This window comes from Pantherophis guttatus, chromosome 17, assembly GCF_059756535.1.
Source record: "Pantherophis guttatus breed Tessera chromosome 17, ASM5975653v1, whole genome shotgun sequence".
Taxonomy (NCBI): Eukaryota; Metazoa; Chordata; class Lepidosauria; order Squamata; family Colubridae; genus Pantherophis; species Pantherophis guttatus.
This window is the reverse complement of record NC_142079.1, coordinates 14,407,124-14,428,036: the sequence shown is the minus strand read 5'-3', so window position 1 is coordinate 14,428,036 and position 20,913 is coordinate 14,407,124. Positions and strand designations below refer to the sequence as shown.

The 20,913-nt window shown below is 48.5% G+C and overlaps 1 protein-coding gene across 1 annotated transcript in view; it reads left to right on the top strand.

Annotated features, from left to right (window-relative positions):
- The window catches only part of RTN4R (reticulon 4 receptor), a 168,773-nt gene extending 148,614 nt beyond the window's left edge, over positions 1 to 20,159 (top strand). Inside the window, exon 2 of the mRNA XM_034438442.3 lies at positions 17,930 to 20,159. Within this exon, the coding sequence (XP_034294333.2) occupies positions 17,930 to 19,344 (1,415 nt within the window). The 3' untranslated portion in view covers positions 19,345 to 20,159. The remainder of the gene's footprint in view (positions 1 to 17,929) is intronic.
- Positions 20,160 to 20,913: the final 754 nt, after the last annotated feature.

Below are 20,913 nucleotides of genomic sequence, written 5' to 3'. Positions count from 1 at the left end.
GCCTGTTTTGGTGCAGGTAAGTGCAGGGCGTGCGCGGAGGCTCAGGGAATGCGAAAAATGGGCCTACCAGAAGTTCGGGAAGGCCAGAAACAGAGGCTCTCTGGAGGCCGGAAACGGGTTTCCGGCCTCCAGAGGGCCTCCGGAGCCTGGAGGCCGTTTTTGCCCTCCTGGAGGCTGGAAGAAAGCCTCCAGAGCCCAGGAAGGGCAAAAACGTCCCCCCTCTGTGGTGCAGGAGGCCGACTAGGCCACGCCCACCATGCTCACGCCAACCCAGCAACCGGGCAGAGAACCCCTTCCTAAAATTTTTGAAGCCCACCCCTGCTTGGGAGGTGTTCCAGTGGTCTCTGGTTGCAGCACTGCTAAGTGAGGGTTCTTCTTATCTGGCAGAGAGCAAAACAGGGCCTGGTGGCTCAGCAGACTGATAGCATTGTGATTAACACCAGCTGTCTGCAATTACTGTAAGTTCGAATCTCACCAGGCTCAAGGTTGACTCAGCCTTCCATCCTTTCTAAGGTAGGTGAAATGAGGACCCAGTTTGTGGGGGAAATAAGCTGACTTTGCATAAATATACAAAAGTATGAAGGCTACTGCTTAACGCATTGTAAGCCGCTCGGAGTCTCCGGAGAAGGGCAGCATATAAATCAAATTAAAAAAAAAAACAAAAAAACGGGATGCTTCCCTCCTGCTACCCAGGCCTGCTGAAACACTTTCTATTATGTGTGGCATGGGACTAGATCAGGGTTTCTCTGCCTTGGCAACCCTAAGCCATGTGAAATCCCCAGAAAAGTTGTCAAGATTGAGAAATGCTGGCCTGGAGGTTTTTACTCAGCTATACCACAACTATATAGTGCAAAGAGCAAGGAAGATGATTAAAGGCCTGGAGATTACAACATATGAAGAATGGCTGCTGCAGGATTTGAGTATGGCCAGTCTAAAAGGACTAGGAGTGACATGATTGCAATAGCAGTTACTTATATACCGCTTCATAGTGCTTTTACAGCCTTCTCTAAGTGGTTTACAGAATCAGCCTCTTGCCCCCAACAATCTGGGTCCTCATTTTACCCACCTCAGAAGGATGGAAGGCTGAGTCAACCTTGAGCCGGTGAGATTTGAACCGCCGAACTGCAGCTAGCAGTCAGCTGAAGTAGCCTGCAGTACAGCACCACTTCGGCTCTTGATTGCAGTATTCCAGTATTTGAGGGGCTGCCACAAAGAAGAGGAGGTCAGATTATGCTCCAAAGCACCAGAAAGCAGGAGAAGAAGCAATGGATGGAAACCAATCAAGGAGAGACGCGACATGGAATTAAGGAGAAACTTCCTAACAGCAAGGACTATTAACCAGTGGAACAGAAGTTGCCACCAGAAACTATGGGTGCTCCATCACTGGAGGTTTTTAAGAAGAGACTGGACAACCACTTGTCTGAAATGGGATAGGGTCTCCTGCTTGAGCAGGGAGACCGCCATGATTCCTTCCAGTTCTTTTCTGATTGATTGATTGATTGATTGATTGATTGACTGACTGACATCTACAGATGTCGAGATGTCGTACAGAATTACGAGCCGAGGGAACTGTAACAGACCATCCATAGAAAGCTTTTGTAAATAGCATTAACTTGGTTGAAACCCTACCCTTCAGCTCAGGGCCTCTTTGGAGTATGAAGCTTGTAAGTGCTGCTGACAGCGTTCCTTTTTATGTGGCCCTAACGTGGCCTGTTTAAGTGTCAACACCGTGTTTAATTCCACATCAATTAACTCCTCATTAGGCCCGGCATTATATTCTTTCAGGGTCAGTGGCCTGTTAACCAGATTGTCCCATTGCATTTAGGCCTTTTGGAAGAGTTGCATGCGCTCGTCCGAGGACTGGGAGGGGCGTATGAAGGGAGTGGAGGTCTTTGTTGAGATATAAATCCATTCGCTTTGAAGCCTTGGTTCCTTCTCTTGATTTATACGGGATTCTTGGGTGGCTGCTAATAATATTCTGCCATGAGACTAATGTTGTGGCCCGCCAGCGACCTGTGCGGATCATGGCTGATCCCGACGACCAGGAGGCTGGTGTGGGGTCACGCCAGCAGCTTTGCAGCTGGCACTCGCATCAGACAGCGAGGAGGCTGAAGAGGATGTGGTGCCAGAGGCAGAGACTCAGCCTGGGCCTTCAGAACCTCCAGAGGCTCCTTCAAGTGGAGAGAGCAAAGTGGAGGAGCCTCTCCTCAATGCTCGGCACGCAGGGCTGCCAAAAGGCAGGAATCGCTACTCAGGAGGAGGAGGTCTCCTCGAGAGTAAGGTTTGAGGATAATTGGCCTCTCCCTTAGTCTATTTAAGGGAGTTAGTAATTTCTTGCTGGAAACAACGTGTAATTATTACAGAGCATTTTTGAAGAGTGAGTGTCTTATCGTATCTTGTTTTCTGGGCTGGTTGCCAACCTTTGCCGGACTTTGTTTATTCTTGGTACGTTATAACTTTGATAAGGACCGTTGGTGTGTGTCACAATCCTTGGGAATCCGGAGCTGGGGCAAAACAACTAAGGGCCGGTATGGGGTCTGAAATGGTATAGGGCAGTGGTGGCAAACCTTTTACTCACCGAGTGCCAAACAGGTACATGCTTCATGCGCTTCGCACAGCTCCTCCCCCATGCGCTCTGTGCGCAACCGCACCATCTGCATATGTAAACAGCTTTTGCACGCGTGCACCACCATGCACTGCACACGCAACCGCACCGTCTTCGCATGCACACACAGGTTTCTCACGGCTCCCCCGTGCGATGTGTGCACAATTGCAACATTTGTGCATGTGCATGCTTTTCACGTGTGCAATGCACACGCATGAATGCCATCTGCGCATGCAGACACTGTGCACCAGTACTCTCACGCACATGCACAAACGTACATGCACAAACTATGGTGAAATGTACAGTGGTGAAATGTAAAATTTGTTACTACCGGTTCTGTGGGCGTGGCTTGGGGAGGTAATGTGACTGGGTGGGCGTGGCCAACTTTTTTTTTTTTTTTACTTTTAAAAGCATTTTTTCTATAACCTCTTCAGCCGAAGAAGTTGCAGAAAAAAATGCTTTTAAAAGCCTCTGACGATCAGGCAACTCAGCTGGGATCGTCAGAGGCTTTTAAAAGCATTTTTTTTTCTACAACCTCTTTGGCCGAAGAGGTTGTAGAAAAAATGCTCTTAAAAGACTCCGACGATCCCAGCTGAGCCGTGCGAGCATCAGAGGCTTTTTTTTTATATTTTTAAAAGCATTTTTTCTAAAAAAAAAAAATGCTTTTAAAAGCATCTGATGATCCCAGCTGAGCCACGCTATCATTGGAGGCTTTTTTTTTTTACTTTTAAAAGCATTTTTTCTACAACCTCTTCGGCCAAAGAGGTTTTTTAAAAAATGCTTTTAAAAGCATCTGACGATCCCAGCTGAGCCACGCAATCATCAGAGGTTCTTTTTTTTTTTAACTTTTAAAAGCATTTTTTTGGTCAAAGAGGTTGTAGTAAAAATGCTTTAAAAAATAATAAAAAAAGCCTCTGATGATTGCGCGGCTCAACTGGGCATGGGTGGGGGCAGGGATTTTTGCTACCGGTTCTCCGAACCACCCGCCGCCATCGCTCCTGTGGTCCGAACCGGGAGCATTTCACCCCTGCTATGGTGACCAAAACTGGATGCCATATTCCATCTTCCGTCATAGGTCTTGTTTTCTACTCCCCCACCCTCCTCTTTTTCCTCCTCTGAACGTGCTTCAGTTTCTCCGAAACCATCTTTTAAAAGCAGAAGGCACAAAGTGCTTGAGTGTAATCTACACACAGCAAAGCGGATAATTGTTGCCTTCGGGTTGAGACTCTTCTCAAGCCCCAACAGTTCATGAATGGAGATGCAAGATTTCTCAGGGAGCTTCATCAATCATCCTTTAACGCCAGGAAAAAAAGAGGGACTTGAGGCAGAATCTTGGAAATGGAATCCGTGACACCCCAGCCGCCATTCATTAGCGAACTCATTAAGGTGGGAGTCTCACTGAATCATTTCAGCTTCTTTCTCTCCGATTGCTTAACTGAGGCACTAATGGCTTTTATACCGAAATACCGCTGAGCTATCCATCTATTCTGCCCTGGTCATGCTTGGAAATGCTCCGTTTCTTTCTCAACTTTCAAGCATTCTCTTACAGCAGGGCTCTCCAATCTTGGCAACTTTAAGCCTGGCGGACTTCAATTCCCAGAATTCCCCAGCCAGCAAAGCGGACTTCAGCAAAGCTGGTTGGGGAATTATTGGAGTTTATTTATTTATTTATTGGTTCGATTTATATGCTGCCCTTCTCCGGAGACTCAGGGCGGCTTACAATGCGTTAAGCAATAGCCTTCATACTTTTGTATATACTTACTTAGTAGGGCTTTCGCCCCCCCCCCCCAAAGCGGTGTTCTTTTTTTATACAAAGTCAATTTATTGCCCCACAATCCGGGTCCTCATTTTACCTACCTCGGAAGGATGGAAGGCTGAGTCAACCTTGAGCCTGGTGAGATTCAAACTTGCAGTAATTGCAGGCAGCTGACAGCTAAGTGCTATTTAACAGCGCTTTAGTCCGCTGCTCCACCAAGGCTCCGTTGAAGTCCGCCAGGCTTAAAGTTGCCAAGGTTGGAGACCCCTGCCTTACAGTATATTTATATTGCCCTGCAAATAGGAAATACTTCTTGCTTTTGGACTGAAAAGGGTCTACGGTTTGATGGAAAAGTTGAATGCCACCTTATATTTGTTTTTTGTTGTTGTTGTTGTTTGTTTGTTTGTTTTAAAAAAAGCCAAATTGATTCAGTTGTTCTTGGAACAAGCCGAGGAATTGTGAAAATCCCTGGCCAGTGAGAGATAGAACTTTGTGCTTCAGCGTGTGCACGGGGTTGGACTAGAAGACCTCCCAAGGCCCCTTCCAACTCTGTTATTCTGGGATGCAGTTGGCCCCAGTTGTCATGCTGATGGCCCAAGACGCTGCTGTTTCCCTTCCTGGGTACAAAAAAAAAATTCAGCAATCATATCAATAGACTTGAGAGGAAGATGTAACAGATTAACAGAGTTGGAAGGGACCTCGGAGGTCATCTAGTCCAACCCCCTGCTCACGCAGGAGACCTATACTAAGGATTCGAACTGCCGACCTTTCTGATCAACAAGCTCAGCGTCTTAGGCACTGAGTCAATGCGAGCCCCCTAATTCCTGGATCAAAGCTTGACTCTTTCTTCAAGATCAAAAATGGGATAGTGGCTTCACACATACACACACCCAAAAGATCCACATGACAGACAGGCTGAAACTCTCTGAGCCCAAGAATATAAATGAAATGTTTCCAAACTATTGCACGATAGGGACAAGGGGTCATTGGTGTGGTGTCCTCCAAGCATGAGGAACGGGAAGATAGGAGCTTCAGCGTGGATATACGGCCTACTATAGATATTTTGTAATTTTAATAAGGGGGGCCCTCGATCCATATTGTGAATATTTATTTTTTATTTATTTATTTATTTTCAATTTATATACCGCCCTTCTCCCTGAGGACTCAGGGCGGTGCACAGCCAGAATTAAAAACATGAAATACAAATATTAAAAACAATTAATATGTGTGTTTTATTATTGTTGATGTTTTGTGTGGTACGTTGGCTGCGCAGGGGTTTTTCAGATAGATTGGTGGTCCTACAAACACTGAAAATAAATAAGTAGATATGTCATCAGCACCTTTTTATTCACGGCCCTAGAGAGGATCTGAAGGGGTGCTCCATGATTTCAGATTAACAGATTAACGGAGTTGCAAGGACCCTTGTAGATCATCTAGTCCAACCCCCCATCCAAGCAGGAGACCCTACACCATTTCCGACGGATGGCCGTCCAGTCTCTTCTTGAAAGCCTCCAGTGATGAAGCTCCCACAACTTCCAAAGGCAACTTCTGTTCCATCGGTTGATTGTTCTTACTGTCAGAAATTTTCTCCTTATTTCCAGGTTGAATCTCTCCTTGATCAGTTTCCATCCATTCTTCCTTGTCTGGCCTTCGGGTGCTTTGGAAGATAGCTGGACCTCCTCCTCTCTGTGGCAGCCCCTCAAGTATTGGAAGACTGTCCTCGTGTCTCCCCTGGTCCTTCTCTTCACTAGACTAGCCAGGCCCAGTTCCTGCAACCGTTCATCGTATGTTTTAGCCTCCAGCCCCCTCATCATCCCGGTTGCTCTTCTCTGCACTCTTTCCAGAGTCTCAACATCTGTTATATAGTGTGTGATCTAAACTGGATGCAATACTCTAGGTGTGGTCTTACTAAAGCTTTATAGAGTGATATTAATACCTCGGCTGTTTAGTCATTTCTGTGAAATACAAGGAAGTCACAATGAGAAGAGAAGCCATATGTCCTTGCTTCCAACTGAACTGGACCTCTTCAGAAGACGAGGCTGGGTAGACACAGAATTATGGTAGATACAGATACAGATTAAAAGAGTTGGAAGGGACCTTGTAGGTCATCTAGTCCAACCCCCCATCCAAGCAGGAGACCCTACACCATTTCTGACGGATGGCAGTCCAGTCTCTTCTTGAAAGCCTCTAGTGATGAAGCTCCCACAACTTCCAAAGGCAACTTCTGTTCCATCGGTTGATTGTTCTCACTGTCAGAAAATTCCTCCTTATTTCTACATTGAATCTCTCCTTGTTCAGTTTCCATCCATTCTTCCTTGTCTGGCCTTCAGGTGCTTTGGAAGATAGCTGGACCCCCTCCTCTCTGTGGCAGCCCCTCAAGTATTGGAAGACTGTCCTCATGTCTCCCCTGGTCCTTCTCTTCACTACACTAGCCATGCCCAGTTCCTGCAACCGTTCATCGTATGTTTTAGCCTCCAGTCCCCTCATCATCCTGGTTGCTCCTCTCTGCACTCTTTCTAGAGTCTCAACCTCTTTTTTATAGTGTGGTGACCTAAACTGGATGCATTACTCTAGGTGTGGCCTTTTTTTCACCTTCTATCCCTGCCTGTCAATGATAAAGGCAAGAGAAGGCCATTGACTCAGCAAAAGGTTTCGTGCTGCCTTTGAGTCCCTTTATGCCCAGGCAGCAAAGGATTCTTATCGACTTTCTCCTGAAGGAAAAGTGCATCATCATATCTGCAGATCGATAAACTTGAGAGGAAGATGTAACAGATCAACAGAGCTGGAAGGGACCTTGTAGGTCATCTAGTCCAACCCCCCCCCACCCAAGCAGGAGACCCTGACACCATAAGTTATCATGACTTCTGCTAGTTTTGTCAGCCAGTTGTGAATCCATCTGGTGGTGATGCTATCTATCCCACTTTTTTTCTAGCTTACTGAGAAATATGTTGTGGTCTACTTTGTCGAATGCCTTTCTGAAATCTAAGTATATTACGTCCACAGTATTTCGCTGGTCTACTAATTTAGTCACTATGTTGAAGAATGAGATAGGCTTTTCCTCTGTCACAGCTGGTGGAAAGGAAGGTGATGCATTCTCTTCCAGTTGCTCTCACTTCTCTTGAGTCACGCCAGACTTCATGGATACAGCAAAGGGTTAACCCTTGGCAGTTCAGGAGAACAAAGATCCGTTGTCAACTTGCCCAGTTCAAAACCAAGTCAAGATGGTGACCACTACCATGCAATCAAAGTCTTGTCCTTGGTGAGCTGTGGACGGACAGGGCTTATCAGGTTGAGTGACTCATGGACATCATGTTCTGCCCCAGCTCCGGATTTCCGAGGATATTGACACACACCAACGGTCCTTATCAAATTTATTTAAGTAGCAAGGATAAACCAAAGTCCGGCAAAAGTTGGCAACCAGCCCAGAAAACAAGATATGATAAAATACTCTGATAATAAATACTAGTTGTTTCCAGCAAGAATGCACAGCTGCGTGCGACTTAAATAGTCTAAGGGAGTGGCCAATTATCCTCAAGCCCTACTCTCAAGGAGACCTCCTCCTCCTGAGTAGCCACTCCTGCCTTTTGGCAGCCCTGCATGCTTGAGTATTGAGAAGAGGCTCCTCCACTTTGCTCTCTCCACTGGAAGGAGCCTCTGGAGGTTCTGAAGGCCCTGGCTGAGTCTCTGCCTCTGGCACCACATCCTCTTCAGCCTCCTCGCTGTCTGACGCGAGCGCCGGCTGTGCAGGCTGCTGACGCGACCCCACACCAGCCTCCTCTTCATCGAGATCAGCCACGATATGCACAGGCCGCTGGCGGGCCACAACACCTCAGGAGGTGGAACAGGGGCATACTTATGCCATAGAGGAGGTGCAAAGTGGGGAAGCCAAGATGGGTTACCAGGATAGTAAGCCACAGAGCGGTGAGGGGTTGGTATAAATTCAATTTTCCAATACAGGAGAATATTTGTAGCTCAGGGTTGAAATGAGGGGTCCTTGGTGCTCTCTGGGTTTGCTAGTTTTCTTGCAGACATTTCATGACCCAACTAGATAACAGCATCAGTGCTAGAAGGGAGTTGGGTTTGTGGAGTGGCGGGGAAGGAAAAGAGGAAGAGGAGGACTGTAGGGTCCTTGGTGCTCTTTGAGCTTGGTGGTTTTCTTGCAGACATTTCATGACCCAACTAGGTAACAGCATCAGTGCTAGCCCTTATCTCAGTTTAGCTAAGCTCCCATTTCTTCTTTCTCTTCGTCTGCATTTGATGTGATGTGGAGCATCCTAAAAGGAAAGACTGGTTGGCCATAAATTTCAGAGCGCCAACATTTTATGGCTCAAAGCGGAAAACATTTTTACAGTGTCCTGACCCTGCGGCATGTTTTCCCACCCCTCCTGTACACCCCAAACACCCCCTCGCACAATTTTACTCATTGCCTGCTCCCGTCAGCTGCCCTCTCTACTCATTCTGCAGAAGTGTTGGCTGTGTCGCCTGCAAGACAAGTATCATCCCCCTCCCCAATCTCCCAGTAAAAGCCTCCCCCATCTGGCGCCCTGCAGATGTGCTGCTTTCAATTCTCCTTGTTCCCAGCTTTATTGTCATGAGATTTGTAGGCCCACATCTGGAGACTGTCAAGACTGGAGAAAGATTTAGTAGGAAGGTGTGTGTGTGGGGGGGGGATCTGCGCCTTATGATGGATGAAATTATCACCAAAGGAGTCGTGCTAACTTGAAGGATGGCAAACCTCTTGGCTTAAAATAATAATTCTTAAATGGGGGGTGGGTTATTAGGGCAAATCTTGGGGTTCTTGCAGCTGTTTGTAAATAGGTTATTTGTGGCTCAGTTTGGAACTGTTCCACAGGTAGTCCTCGACTTGCGACCCCAAGTGAACTCGAAGGAAGGAAGGAAGGAAGGAAGGAAGGAAGGAAGGAAGGAAGGAAGGAAGGAAGGAAGGAAGGAAGGAAGGAAGGAAGGACAATAGCAATAGCACTTAGACGTATATACCGCTTCACAATGCTTTACAGCCCTTTCTAAGCAGACTACAGAGTCAGCCTCTTGCCCCCAATGATCTGGGTCCTAATTTTACCCATCTCGGAAGGATGGAAGGCTGAGTCAACCTTGACTCAGGATTGAACTGATGGCAGTGGGCAGAATTAGCCTGCATTACTGCATTCTAACCACTGCACACCATGGATGGATGGATGGGAGGGAAGGAGGGAGGGAGGGAAGGAAGGAAGGAAGGAATAGGAATAGGAATAGGAATAGGAATAGGAATAGGAATAGCCATAGCAATTATATACCGCTTTACAGTGCTGTACAGCCCTTTCTAAGCCGTGTACAGAGTCAGCCTGTTGCCCCCAACAATCTGGGTCCTCATTTTACTGACCTTGGAAGGATGGAAGGCTGAGTCAACCTTCTCAGTGCAGTGACACAATGGTTAGAATGCAGTATTGCAGGCTGACTCTGCCCACTGCCAGCAGTTCAATCCTGACTGGCTCAAGGTTGACTCAGCCTTCCATCCTTCCAAGGTGGGTAAAATGAGGACCCAGATTGTTGGGGGCAAGAGGCTGACCCTTTAAACTGCTTAGAGAGGGCTGTAAAACACTGTGAAGCGGTATATAAGTCTTAGTGCTATTGCTATCCTCATGTGGAGTTTGGTGCTCTCATTACAGGGCAGGAGAAGGCTGGAGAAACCCTGTTTCTCTCACATGCGCAGCCCTAATGCCTAGCGTGACTCACCAAACTCCCAACGGATTTGTCTTTCCTTGCATTTTTGGCATCTTCTCCCCCCCTCCCCTTTTCCCCCCTCCCGGGTGGTAGAATGGCTTTAATTTCCCAAGAGAAGCCTCCTCCGTGTGACACGCTGTCAGCCGGGCGCTCGGAACCTGTGCCTTGTTTTGCGCCATACAATGGGGCTGGAGCGTGTCAAAACATGACAAGCAGCCAGCCAATGTCACCAGTGCGATCCAAATGCTCAGCCTTGAGGGGTTTTGGAAGAGCTTAATAATCTCAGGCACGGATTGTCCCCGCTTGCTGAGCAGGTGCCATCTCTCCTCCGAAGAGATCTCGCTCGGAGCCACGGCAGCTGCAGTTCTCTCTCTCCGATTGGCAGCTTCATTAAGCGCACCGAGTGAGTTATGATGGCAAGAGCACAGGCTTAGTTTTGGTTTCCCGGCGTTTGATTACCCGAAAGGGGGAACCGTCTTCGGTCTGATCCGTCCCTTGGTGCCGTTCCCAATGCCCCGATAAAATATCTGAGCCATATCTATAATATTGACAGAGCAAATGATCGTAATTTATTGATGGAGATTTATAGCCCTTTATAGCAGGCTCGGAGAGCTCTCCAAACGTATTCCTACCCTCACCTCTCTGCATACAAGAGGCTGGCTGCCAGTGGGGTAGAGAGGGGGTCTGTGGCCAACTCGCCACTGCCAACACTATAATACCACTCTATAAAGCCTTAGTAAGACCACACCTAGAGTACTGCATCCAGTTTATTTATTTATTGTTTATTTATTGGTTGGATTTATATGCCACCCTTCTCCGGAGACTCAGGGCAGCTTACAATGGACTTCATACTTTTGTATATACCTGCTTAGTAGGGCTTTTGCCCCCCCACACCCCGCAAGTGGTGTTTTTACACAAAGTCAGCTTATTACCCCACAATCCGGGTCCTCATTTTACCTACCTCAGAAGGATGGAAGGCTGAGTCAACCTTGAGCCTAGTGAGATTCGAACTTGCAGTAATTGCAGGCAGCTGGCTTTACTTTAACAGCACTTTAGCCACTGTGCCACCAAGGCTCCTCTTTTGGACACCAGATTATAAAAAAGATGTTGAGACTCTAGAAAGAGTGCAGAGAAGAGCAACCAGGATGATGATGGGACTGGAGGCTAAAACGATGAACGGTTGCAGGAACTGGGCAGTGAAGAGAAGGACCAGGGGAGGCAGGATAGCAGTCTTCCAATATTTGAGGGGCTGCCACAGAGAGGAGGGGGTCAAGCTATTTTCCAAAGCACCCGAAGGCCAGACAAGGAATAATGGATGGAAACTGACCAAGGAGAGATTCAACCTAGAAATGAGGAGGAATTTTCTGACAGAGAGAACAGTCAACCCATGGAACAGAAGTTGCCTTCGGAAGTTGTGGGAGCTTCATCACTGGAGGCTTTCAAGAAGAGACTGGACTGCCATCTGTCAGAAATGGTGTAGGGTCTCCTGCTTGGGTGGGGGGTTGGACTAGATGATCTCCAAGGTCCCTTCCAACTCTGTTAATCTGTAAGGCTTAACATGCATCACCTGCTGGTGTCTTGTCCCTCCTTTCCTTTCCTTTTTTTTTTTTTTTAATTTGATTTATATTTATTTATTTATTTTTATTTATTAATTAAATTTCTATACCGCCCTTCTCCAATAGGACTCAGGGCGGTGCACAGCCAAGATAAAAACAAAGCATACAAAATTTAAGAACAGTATTAAAATAATTAAATATTTTGGCCGAAATTAAGATAACCCAATTTAAAATCAATTTAAAATTTAACTCAGGCCAGCCCAGCTTGTTGAAATAAATAGGTTTTCAGGGCCCGACGAAAAATCCGGAGGTCTGTTATTATACGTAACTCTGGGGGAAGGTTGTTCCAGAGGGTGGGCGCCGTCACAGAGAAGGCTCTCCCCCTGGGGGTCGCCAGCCGACATTGTCTGGCGGACGGCACCCTGAGGAGGCCCACTCTGTGCGAGCGTACTGGCCGGTGGGAGGCTATTGGTGGCAGAAGGTGGTCTCGTAAATACCCCGGCCCTAAGCCATGGAGCGCTTTAAAGGTGGTCACCAACACCTTGAAGCGCACCCGGAAGACCACTGGGAGCCAGTGCAGCTCGCGCAGGAGAGGTGTCACATGGGAGCGCCTCGTCGCCCCCATAATCCCCCGCGCGGCCGCGTTCTGGACCAGCTGGAGCCTCCGGGTGCACCCCAGGGGGAGCCCCATGTAGAGAGCGTTGCAGTAGTCCAGGCGGGAAATGACTAGTGCCTGAGTGACTGTGCGTAGAGAGTCCCGATCTAGAAAGGGGCGCAGCTGGCGTATCAGGCGAACCTGATAAAAAGCCCCCCTGGCCACGGCCGTCAAATGATCTTCTAAAGACAGCCGTGCATCCAGGAGGACGCCCAAGTTGCGAGCCCTCTCCGTGGGGGCGAGTGATTCGCCCCCAATAGCCAGCGATGGCGTCAGCTGGCTATATCGGGACGCTGGAAGCCACAGCCACTCGGTCTTGGAGGGGTTGAGTCGGAGCCTGTTTCTCCCCATCCAGGCCCGCACGGCCTCCAGACACTGGGACATCACTTCAAGGGCATCGTTGGGGTGGCCTGGGGTGGAGATGTACAGCTGGGTGTCATCAGCGTACTGATGGAACTCCACCCCAAAGCCACGGATGATCTCACCCAGCGGCTTTACATAAATGTTGAACAGAAGGGGCGAGAGGACTGACCCTTGTGGCACCCCACAAGCAAGGTGCCTCGGGGTCGACCGCTGCCCCCCCGTCAACACAGATTGCGACCGGTCAGAGAGGTAGGAGGAGAACCACCGCAGAACGGTGCCCCCCACCCCCAACCCCGCCAACCGGTGCAACATGATACCATGGTCGATGGTATCAAAAGCCGCTGAGAGGTCTAACAGGACCAGGACAGAGGAGCAACCCCTATCCCGAGCCCTCCAGAGATCATCCACCAACGCGACCAATGCCGTTTCCGTGCTGTACCCAGGCCGGAAGCCGGACTGGAGCGGGTCTAGATAGACAGCTTCATCCAGGTACCGGGGAAGCTGTTGCGCCACCACACTCTCAACAACCTTCGCAACAAAGCGAAGGTTGGAGACTGGACGATAGTTAGCCAAAACAGCCGGATCCAGAGAGGGCTTCTTGAGGAGGGGCCTCACAACCGCTTCTTTCAAAGCGGCCGGCAGGACCCCCTCACTCAAAGAAGCGTTAACAATCTTCTGGAGCCAGCCTCGTGTCACCTCCCGGGAAGCCAGTACCAACCAGGAGGGACACGGGTCCAATAAACATGTGGTCGCGTTCAGCCGTCCCAGGACCCTGTCCATGTCCTCGGGAGCCACAGGATCGAACTCCCCCCAGATAACACTCTCAAGACCGGCCTCAGTCATCCCGTCCGGACATACCCAGTCAGAGGCCAGTCCTTCCCGAATCTGAGCGATTTTGTCATACAGATACTGCACAAAGTCCTCGGCTCGGCCCTGCAAGGGGTCATCCCGCGCTTCCAGATGGAGGAGGGAGCGGGTCACCCTAAACAGGGCGGCCGGGCGATTATCTGATGACGCGATAAGAGCGGCAAAATAACTAGATTTCGCCGCTTTTATCGCCACTAGGTAGGTCAGGGCGGCTTACAATGTGCTCAGCAATAGCCTTCATCCTTTTGTATATTTATACAAAGTCAGCTTATTGCCCCCACAACTGGGTCCTCAATTTACCTACCTTAGAAAGGATGGAAGGCTGAGTCAACCTTGAGCCTTGGCGAGATTCGAACCCTGCAGTAATTGCAGGCAGCTGGTCTTAATAACCAGCTTAATAACAGGGTGCCTTAAACCCCTGTACTACCAAGGCTCCTTAAGGAGGCAGCATCGGTGGCTTTCTTTGCCTTTTGCTTGGCGCCCAAGTGCTTGCCTTCTTCTGCTCTCTCAAGGTCGTGGCAAAAATAGCTGTTCTCCTGTTATTGGGCTCTGTTTGCACGGCAGGCTAAACTGGGTCAGGAGAGGTTAGTGTGTTGTGCAAACAGGATCCGGTTAATTAACTCCTGCAGAAAACGGTAGTTAAACCTTCCCACCTAGTGAGCTGCATCGCCCGAATGAATCAGCAGCTCCCCTTCCCCAGGAGAGATCTTCCAAAAATGAGCCTCGCCGAGGGACTTCCTCCCTTACCAGCTGTGAGACTGTCTGTTTCTCAACCTCGCTGGCTGGGGAATTCTGGGAGTTGAAGTCCACCCATCTGAACATTGCCAAGATTGAGAAACGCTGGTCGGTTACCCTAGAACTAAAAGAAAAAGATGATTCGGAATTTTATGCGGTTTGGAAAAAATGGCACACTTGGATAGATAATAGAAATAAAAATTGGAAATATATAAAAGGGTATTGAGGATTAGATATTGAATGTATATAATGAATATATCAGTGATGGCTAGCCTTTTTGTCATCACGTGCCAAAAGTGGGGGGGACACGGGGAGGTTGCCCACATGTGCGCCCGCACCTATAATTAAATGCATCCCGTCCCCACACATGCCCCCACACGCCCTCCCACGCTTTTAACACGTGATGGCCTGGTAGGCCTATTTTTCACCCTCCCCAGGTTCCCGAGCAGGGGTGAAATGTAAAATTTGTTACTACCGGTTCTGTGGGCATGGCTTGGGGGGGGGGTAATGTGACTGGGTGGGCGTGGCCAATTTTTTTTTTTTTTACTTCTCAAAGCATTTTTTCTAATGCTTTGAAAAGCCTCCGCCGATCAGGCAACTCAGCTGGGATCGTCAGAGACTTTTCAAAGCATTTTTTTTACCACCTCTTCGGCCAAGAGGTTGCAGAAAAAAATGCTTTGAAAAGCCTCTGACGATCCCAGCTGAGCCGCGCGATCATCAAAGGCTTTTTTTTTTTACTTTTAAAAGCATTTTTTCGTCGGAAGAGGTGGTAGAAAAAAATGCTTTTAAAAGTTAAAAAAAAAGCCTCTGATGATCGTGTGGCTCAGCTGGGCATGGTGGGGGGGGGGGCGCAGGGATTTTTGCTACCGGTTCTCCAAACCACCCGCCAACATCGCTACCGGATCATGTGATCCGGTCCGAACCGGGAGCATTTCACCCCTGCTCCAGAGGCTTTCTAGGAGCCTGCGGAGGGTGAAAACGGCCTTCCCCACCCCACCCCCCATCCCACGGAGGCCCATGGAGGCCAGAAACAGCCCATTTCCCAACTTCCGGTGGGACCAGAAGGCCCAAAAATCAGCCGGCCGGCGCACACATGCACGCTGGAGCTGAGCTACAGCAATGCTCGCATGCCCACTGATATGGCTCTGTGTGCCACTTGTGGCACCCGCACCATAGATTCACCATCACGGGTATATATTGTATGGAATGTTGATCCGAAGTATACAAAAATGACAGTCTGTTGATTATGTACTAGAGTTGTGTAAAGGAAAATTGTAATAAAAATTATTTCAAAAAAAGAGAGAGAGAGAGAGAGAGAGAAACGCTGGTCCAGAAGCATCGATTCTCAAGTTATCCATTCCCCTCTGGGGGAAGACGGGGGTTAAGAAATACGAAGTACAAGTAGTCCTCGCCTTACGACCACAATTGAGCCCAAAGTTTATCTCGTTAAGTGAGATGTTTGTTAAGAGAGTTTTACGACCTGTCTTCCTTCGGCAAAACTTTTTCTATTCACCCTTCTGTCCCTCCCAAAGAGGGAAACGGTGAAAGACAAACATGTTAAATGACTGGAGTCCAGAATTTAGGAAAATCTGAAATCATGCTGCATGTTCTTGGTGCTCCAGATACTTGAATTGTAATAAACATTTCTGTGACATCCTCCCCAAAGTAAAAAAAAAACAAAACCTGTCGTTTTGCATAAAAATCTATTTAGGACAGTGTTTCTCAACCTTGGTAGCTTGAAGATGGGTGGACTTCAACTCCCAGAATCCCCCAGCCAGCAGCAGTTCTCGGTTTTATTTTCATAAAGTATACTTCAAGGAAAGGTCACGATCCATTCTCTAATCAAGGTGCAATTACCCAAAAGCAGAATAGGATTAATTGCCACCCTGACACGTGGTAGCAGAGGATTCTACCACTGAGCGCTGCTGGCTGGGGGATTCTGGGAGTTGAAGTCCACCCATCTTCAAGCTTCCAAGGTTGAGAAACACTGATTTAGGACTTCAGTCAAACTTCCACAGGTGCAAGCAATGGGTTCCCCAACCTTTCTGACTTTGCAGACCAGTGGGAGGGGGAAACAGTGGAGATGGTCCCATGGGAGTGGCCAGGAAGCACACACACACGCAGCTCCATTTGCACAAACGTGGGGGAACTTGCACAAATGGAGTTGTACGTGCACACGCTTGCCCACTGCTCGCACAAGTGGAGGTGAGGTGCACATGGACATGCTCACCTGCCGCTTCCACGACCCAGTTCCGAATGGCCCAGGGGTTTGGGATCCCTGGAGTAAGACATCTCTTCTTCTTCTTCTTCTTCTTCTTCTTCTTCTTCTTCTTCTTCTTCTTCTTCTTCTTCTTCTTCTTCTTCTTCTTCTTCTTCTTCCTCTTCCTCTTCCTCTTCCTCTTCCTCTTCCTCTTCCTCTTCCTCTTCCCCTTCCTCTTCCTCTTCCTCATTCTCCTCCTTTCTTCTTCTTCTTCTTCTTCTTCTTCCTCGTCCTCTTCTTCCTCTTCCTCTTCCTCTTCCTCATTCTCATTCTCCTCCTTTCTTCTTCTTCTTCTTCCTCCTCCTCCTCCTCCTCCTAATCTAGTCCTTTTTCTTCTTCTTCCTTCTTCTTCTTCCTCCTCCTCCTCCTCCTTCTTCTTCTCGTATTCCCGCAGATGCAGGGTCTGCTTTTCGGATCATCGGAGGCCACTTTGCATGGTCAGCTGCATCTTCAGGACGCAGGCCCACAGCTTGCATATCTTTGTTGATGGTATCTTGCCATCTCTGTTTTGGGTGCCCACAAGGTCACCAGCCATTGACTTCTAGTTGGTAGGCAGTCTTGGCCACGGTGGAAGGTGCTGCTCTCTGGACATGTCCATACCAGCAGAGCCGGCCTTCTCTCTCATCTTCTCTGTAATTGAGGCCACACCAAAATGGTGTCATTTGTGATGCGGTCAAGAAGGGAAATGCCCGATATCCAATGGAGCATTTGCATTTCCATGGCACGGAGAGAGCTTTCGTAAGAAATATACCTGTCGGGTTTTTTTTTTCTCTTTCCAAAATCTGTTGCTAATAATTGGCTCGAGGGAATTTCTTGTTTCAATTGGGGTCGTTTTACTCATATTTGTCTAGACTGGGTGCTGTTTGTCTAGTCTCTAATGCAGAGGTGTGAAACTCAGTTTCATTGAGGGCCACATGAGGGCTGTGGTTGACCTCAGGGAGCCGGGCAGGCGTGGCTGACTTGGTGGGCGTGGCCAGCTTGACATCACTCTCTGGGAGTGGCCAACCGGGTGGGTGTGGCCAGCTGGATGGGCATGGCCAGCTTGACGCCACTCACTGGCTGTGGCCAACTGGGTGGGCATGGCCAGCTGGGTGGGCATGGCCAGCTTGACACCATTCACTGGGCCAACTGGGTGGGTGTGGCCAGCTTGATGCCACTCCCCAAACTGCTGACATGTTTCCTCTTCGCATTGGGTAGACTGGGTCGAAGCGACCTGGGCCGGCCCCTTACATTTTCCAGGCCACATTGCAGGCCGGATGCAGCCCGCGGGCCTTGAGTTTCACACTCCCTGCTCTAGTGGTACCTTTAAAACGCCTCTGTTGTGAATGACAATGACATGTCGGTCTCCAGGAATGATCTAATCTGCCTCTTCCTTTCTCTTTCTCCCCCTTCCTTCCTTTGGGACGTTTTTCAGGAAGCAAACTGCTGATTTTGGTGCTGTGCTTGAACTTCCCATCCGAAGTGGAGCTGTGTCCCGGAGCATGCGTGTGTTACAGTGAACCCAAAATCACAATCAGCTGCCAGCAGCAAGGGATCGCCACCATCCCCGTCGAGATCCCAGTCCAGACTCAGCGGATTTTCCTACACAACAACCGAATCAACCTGATCCAGTCCACCAGCTTTACTTTCTGCCGCAACATCTCCATTCTGTGGATCCACTCCAACAATATCAGTCTTATTGAACCCGGGGCGTTCTATGGGCTCGACAAGTTGGAAGAGCTCGATCTGAGCGACAACGTGAACCTGAAGTCCATCAATCCTTCTACCTTCCAGGGCCTTGTCCACCTGCATACTTTGCACCTGGATCGCTGCGGGCTCCTGGAGTTGTCCACGGGTCTTTTTCGGGGGCTTTTCTCCTTACAGTATCTCTACCTGCAGGACAATGACCTGCAGGAGCTTCTGGACGACACCTTCCTGGATCTTGCTAACCTCACCTATTTGTTTCTGCATGGGAACAAAATCAAGAGTTTGTCGGAAAACGTGTTTCGGGGGTTGACAAATCTGGATAGGCTGCTGCTGCATCAAAACAGGGTCAGCGTGGTCCATCGGAGAGCATTCCATGACCTGGGGAAAGTGATGACCTTGTACCTTTTTAATAACAACTTGACGGTGCTGACCGGAGAGACGATGGCTCCGTTGGGGTCTCTCCAATACCTTCGACTCAACGGCAACGAGTGGGTGTGTGATTGCCAGGCTCGGTCGCTCTGGGATTGGTTTAAGCAGTTCAAAGGGTCTTCCTCCGAACTGGAGTGCCACTTACCTGCTCAGCTGGCTGGAAGGGACCTCAAGCGCTTGCAGAGCACGGACCTGGAAGGCTGCCTCGACTCCTTCAACCAGGTCAGAACGAGCGTCTTCAGCACCAAAACCAGATCTGGCAAACGGCCCACGGCGGACCCGACACTTGGTCCTCAGGACAACGGGCAGAAATGCTGCCAGCCAGAGATGGATAAATCTTTCATTTACGAAGCCAAAGCCAATCGGGCTTCTCCTAATAACCCACTCAAGGATAAGGAAAATATGGCCAAAACCAAGCATCAGGTGGAGGTGGAACTGCCCAAAAACGGCAGCAACAAGCACATCAACGACTCGCCCTTTGGAACGTACCCCAGTGCGGTCGACCCCCCTTTGACCAACTTGAAACCCGAGTTCTTGGGTCCCGTAGAGCCCTCCACCGCTCCGACCAAAAGGAGGCAGGGGTGTTCTCGAAGGAATAAGTCCAGGTCTCAGTGCCGTATGGCACAGCCGGCTCCCAGTGCCAGTGCCAGCCCCCCGGTCCTCCCGAGCCTTCTTCTGCCCCCCGTCATGTGGAGTCTCTTTTGCTTCTCTTGAAATCGATCCAGCCTTTGCTTTCAGGAGGGGCTCTCAGCTTTAAGAGAGGAACAGGAGGTGGGAGAGGGGATGGGATGGGACGGGACACAAGGCCTCATCTCTCCAAAGGTTGTGAAGGAGAGGCTATGCCCAGAGAAAAACGTTACGATGCTAAACATTATACTGGATGCCTTTATAAACTCTCTCTCTCACACACACAAAATCAACAACAACAACAAAAAAAAAGTGTAAATAATTTATTTCTTCCTTCTGGAATTTATATGTTTGATTTTGATTGGTTGATCTTACCTTTGTCTTTGGAATTACCCTTTTCCCAAAGAGAGGAAAAAGAGAAAGAGAAAGAGAAAGAGAAAGAGAAAGAGAAAGAAAGAAAGAAAGAAAGAAAGAAAGAAAGAAAGAAAGAAAGAAAGAAAGAAAGAAAGAAAGAAAGAAAGAAAGAATAGAAAAATAAGAGGTCTAATAACCCCCATATCTTTGTAATGTTTCCCCCCACCCTAAAAATCATTCCTTGTAATTTGAAGTCCTAAACGATTTTGCACATTTTCCCATCTGCTGAGTTCACATCAGTGGCAATTTTTTAAAAAAAATTCCTACCTTTCTGAATTTCGAGGTTTTAACCTCCTTTCGTTTCCACCTTACTGGGTTTGCAGAAGGAGGCATTTGTTAAAGAATGCTCCCTTTTTTTCATTCACCGAAGACTGCAGTATATATATAAATATGAATATAGATTATATATATATATATAGATATGCATTTTATTTTACTTGTGTACAAGTACAAAAAAAAATACGAAATAAATATTTCTTTCTTTTTTCCTTGCGGTGTTATCACCTTCGCACGCACATACCGCTCACATCTCTTCCGGGGGTCCTTCAGTGTTGGAGTTTTCTTTCTGGATTTGCTGGTTTCTGTCTGTTAAGCTCCTGCAAAGGTACCCGAGAGCCATTCCCTGCCGGAAGGAAAGGCAGCGGCTGAGCCAAGCGGGGCCACTTTAGGCAATTTCCAGTTGGCGTCAGCAAAGGATTCCCTCCCAGAAAAGCCACTCTTGTTAAGCCACCCTCCCTGGCTCCCTGAAGGGCCTCTGCTCGCATGGTGAATATTTCAGAGTAGCTCAGAATAGCAAGCAAGGATGGAAATGAGGGCTCTGGCCAAGGCAGCTTAGACGCCAGAGGACAGGCAAGCACAAGCCAAGAGCCAACAATAACCCGAATAAGGAAAGAAAGAGAGAGGAAAATATCTCTTGCTGTCTATTAAAGCTGAACTAAATTGTGGTCTCTGTCTGTAGGGGTGTGTGTGTGTGTGTGTGTGTTGGGATGTCTAGACTTCATATATATATTTTTTTCTAGGAAATTTGAAAAGGTTTCTTTGACAGTCTTCTGGAGACCACAGCTTCTCTGTACTCTTTGGCTCATCTTGCCACGGCCAACCCACCATGGCCATCTCGCCATAGCCAACTTCCCACGGCCAACCTGCCACAGCCAACTCTACCCAAAGTAGATGACCCTTGGTTGCTATGGCCAACTTGCCATGTCCTACTCAGTATAGCCAACTTGCCACAGCCCCACAGCT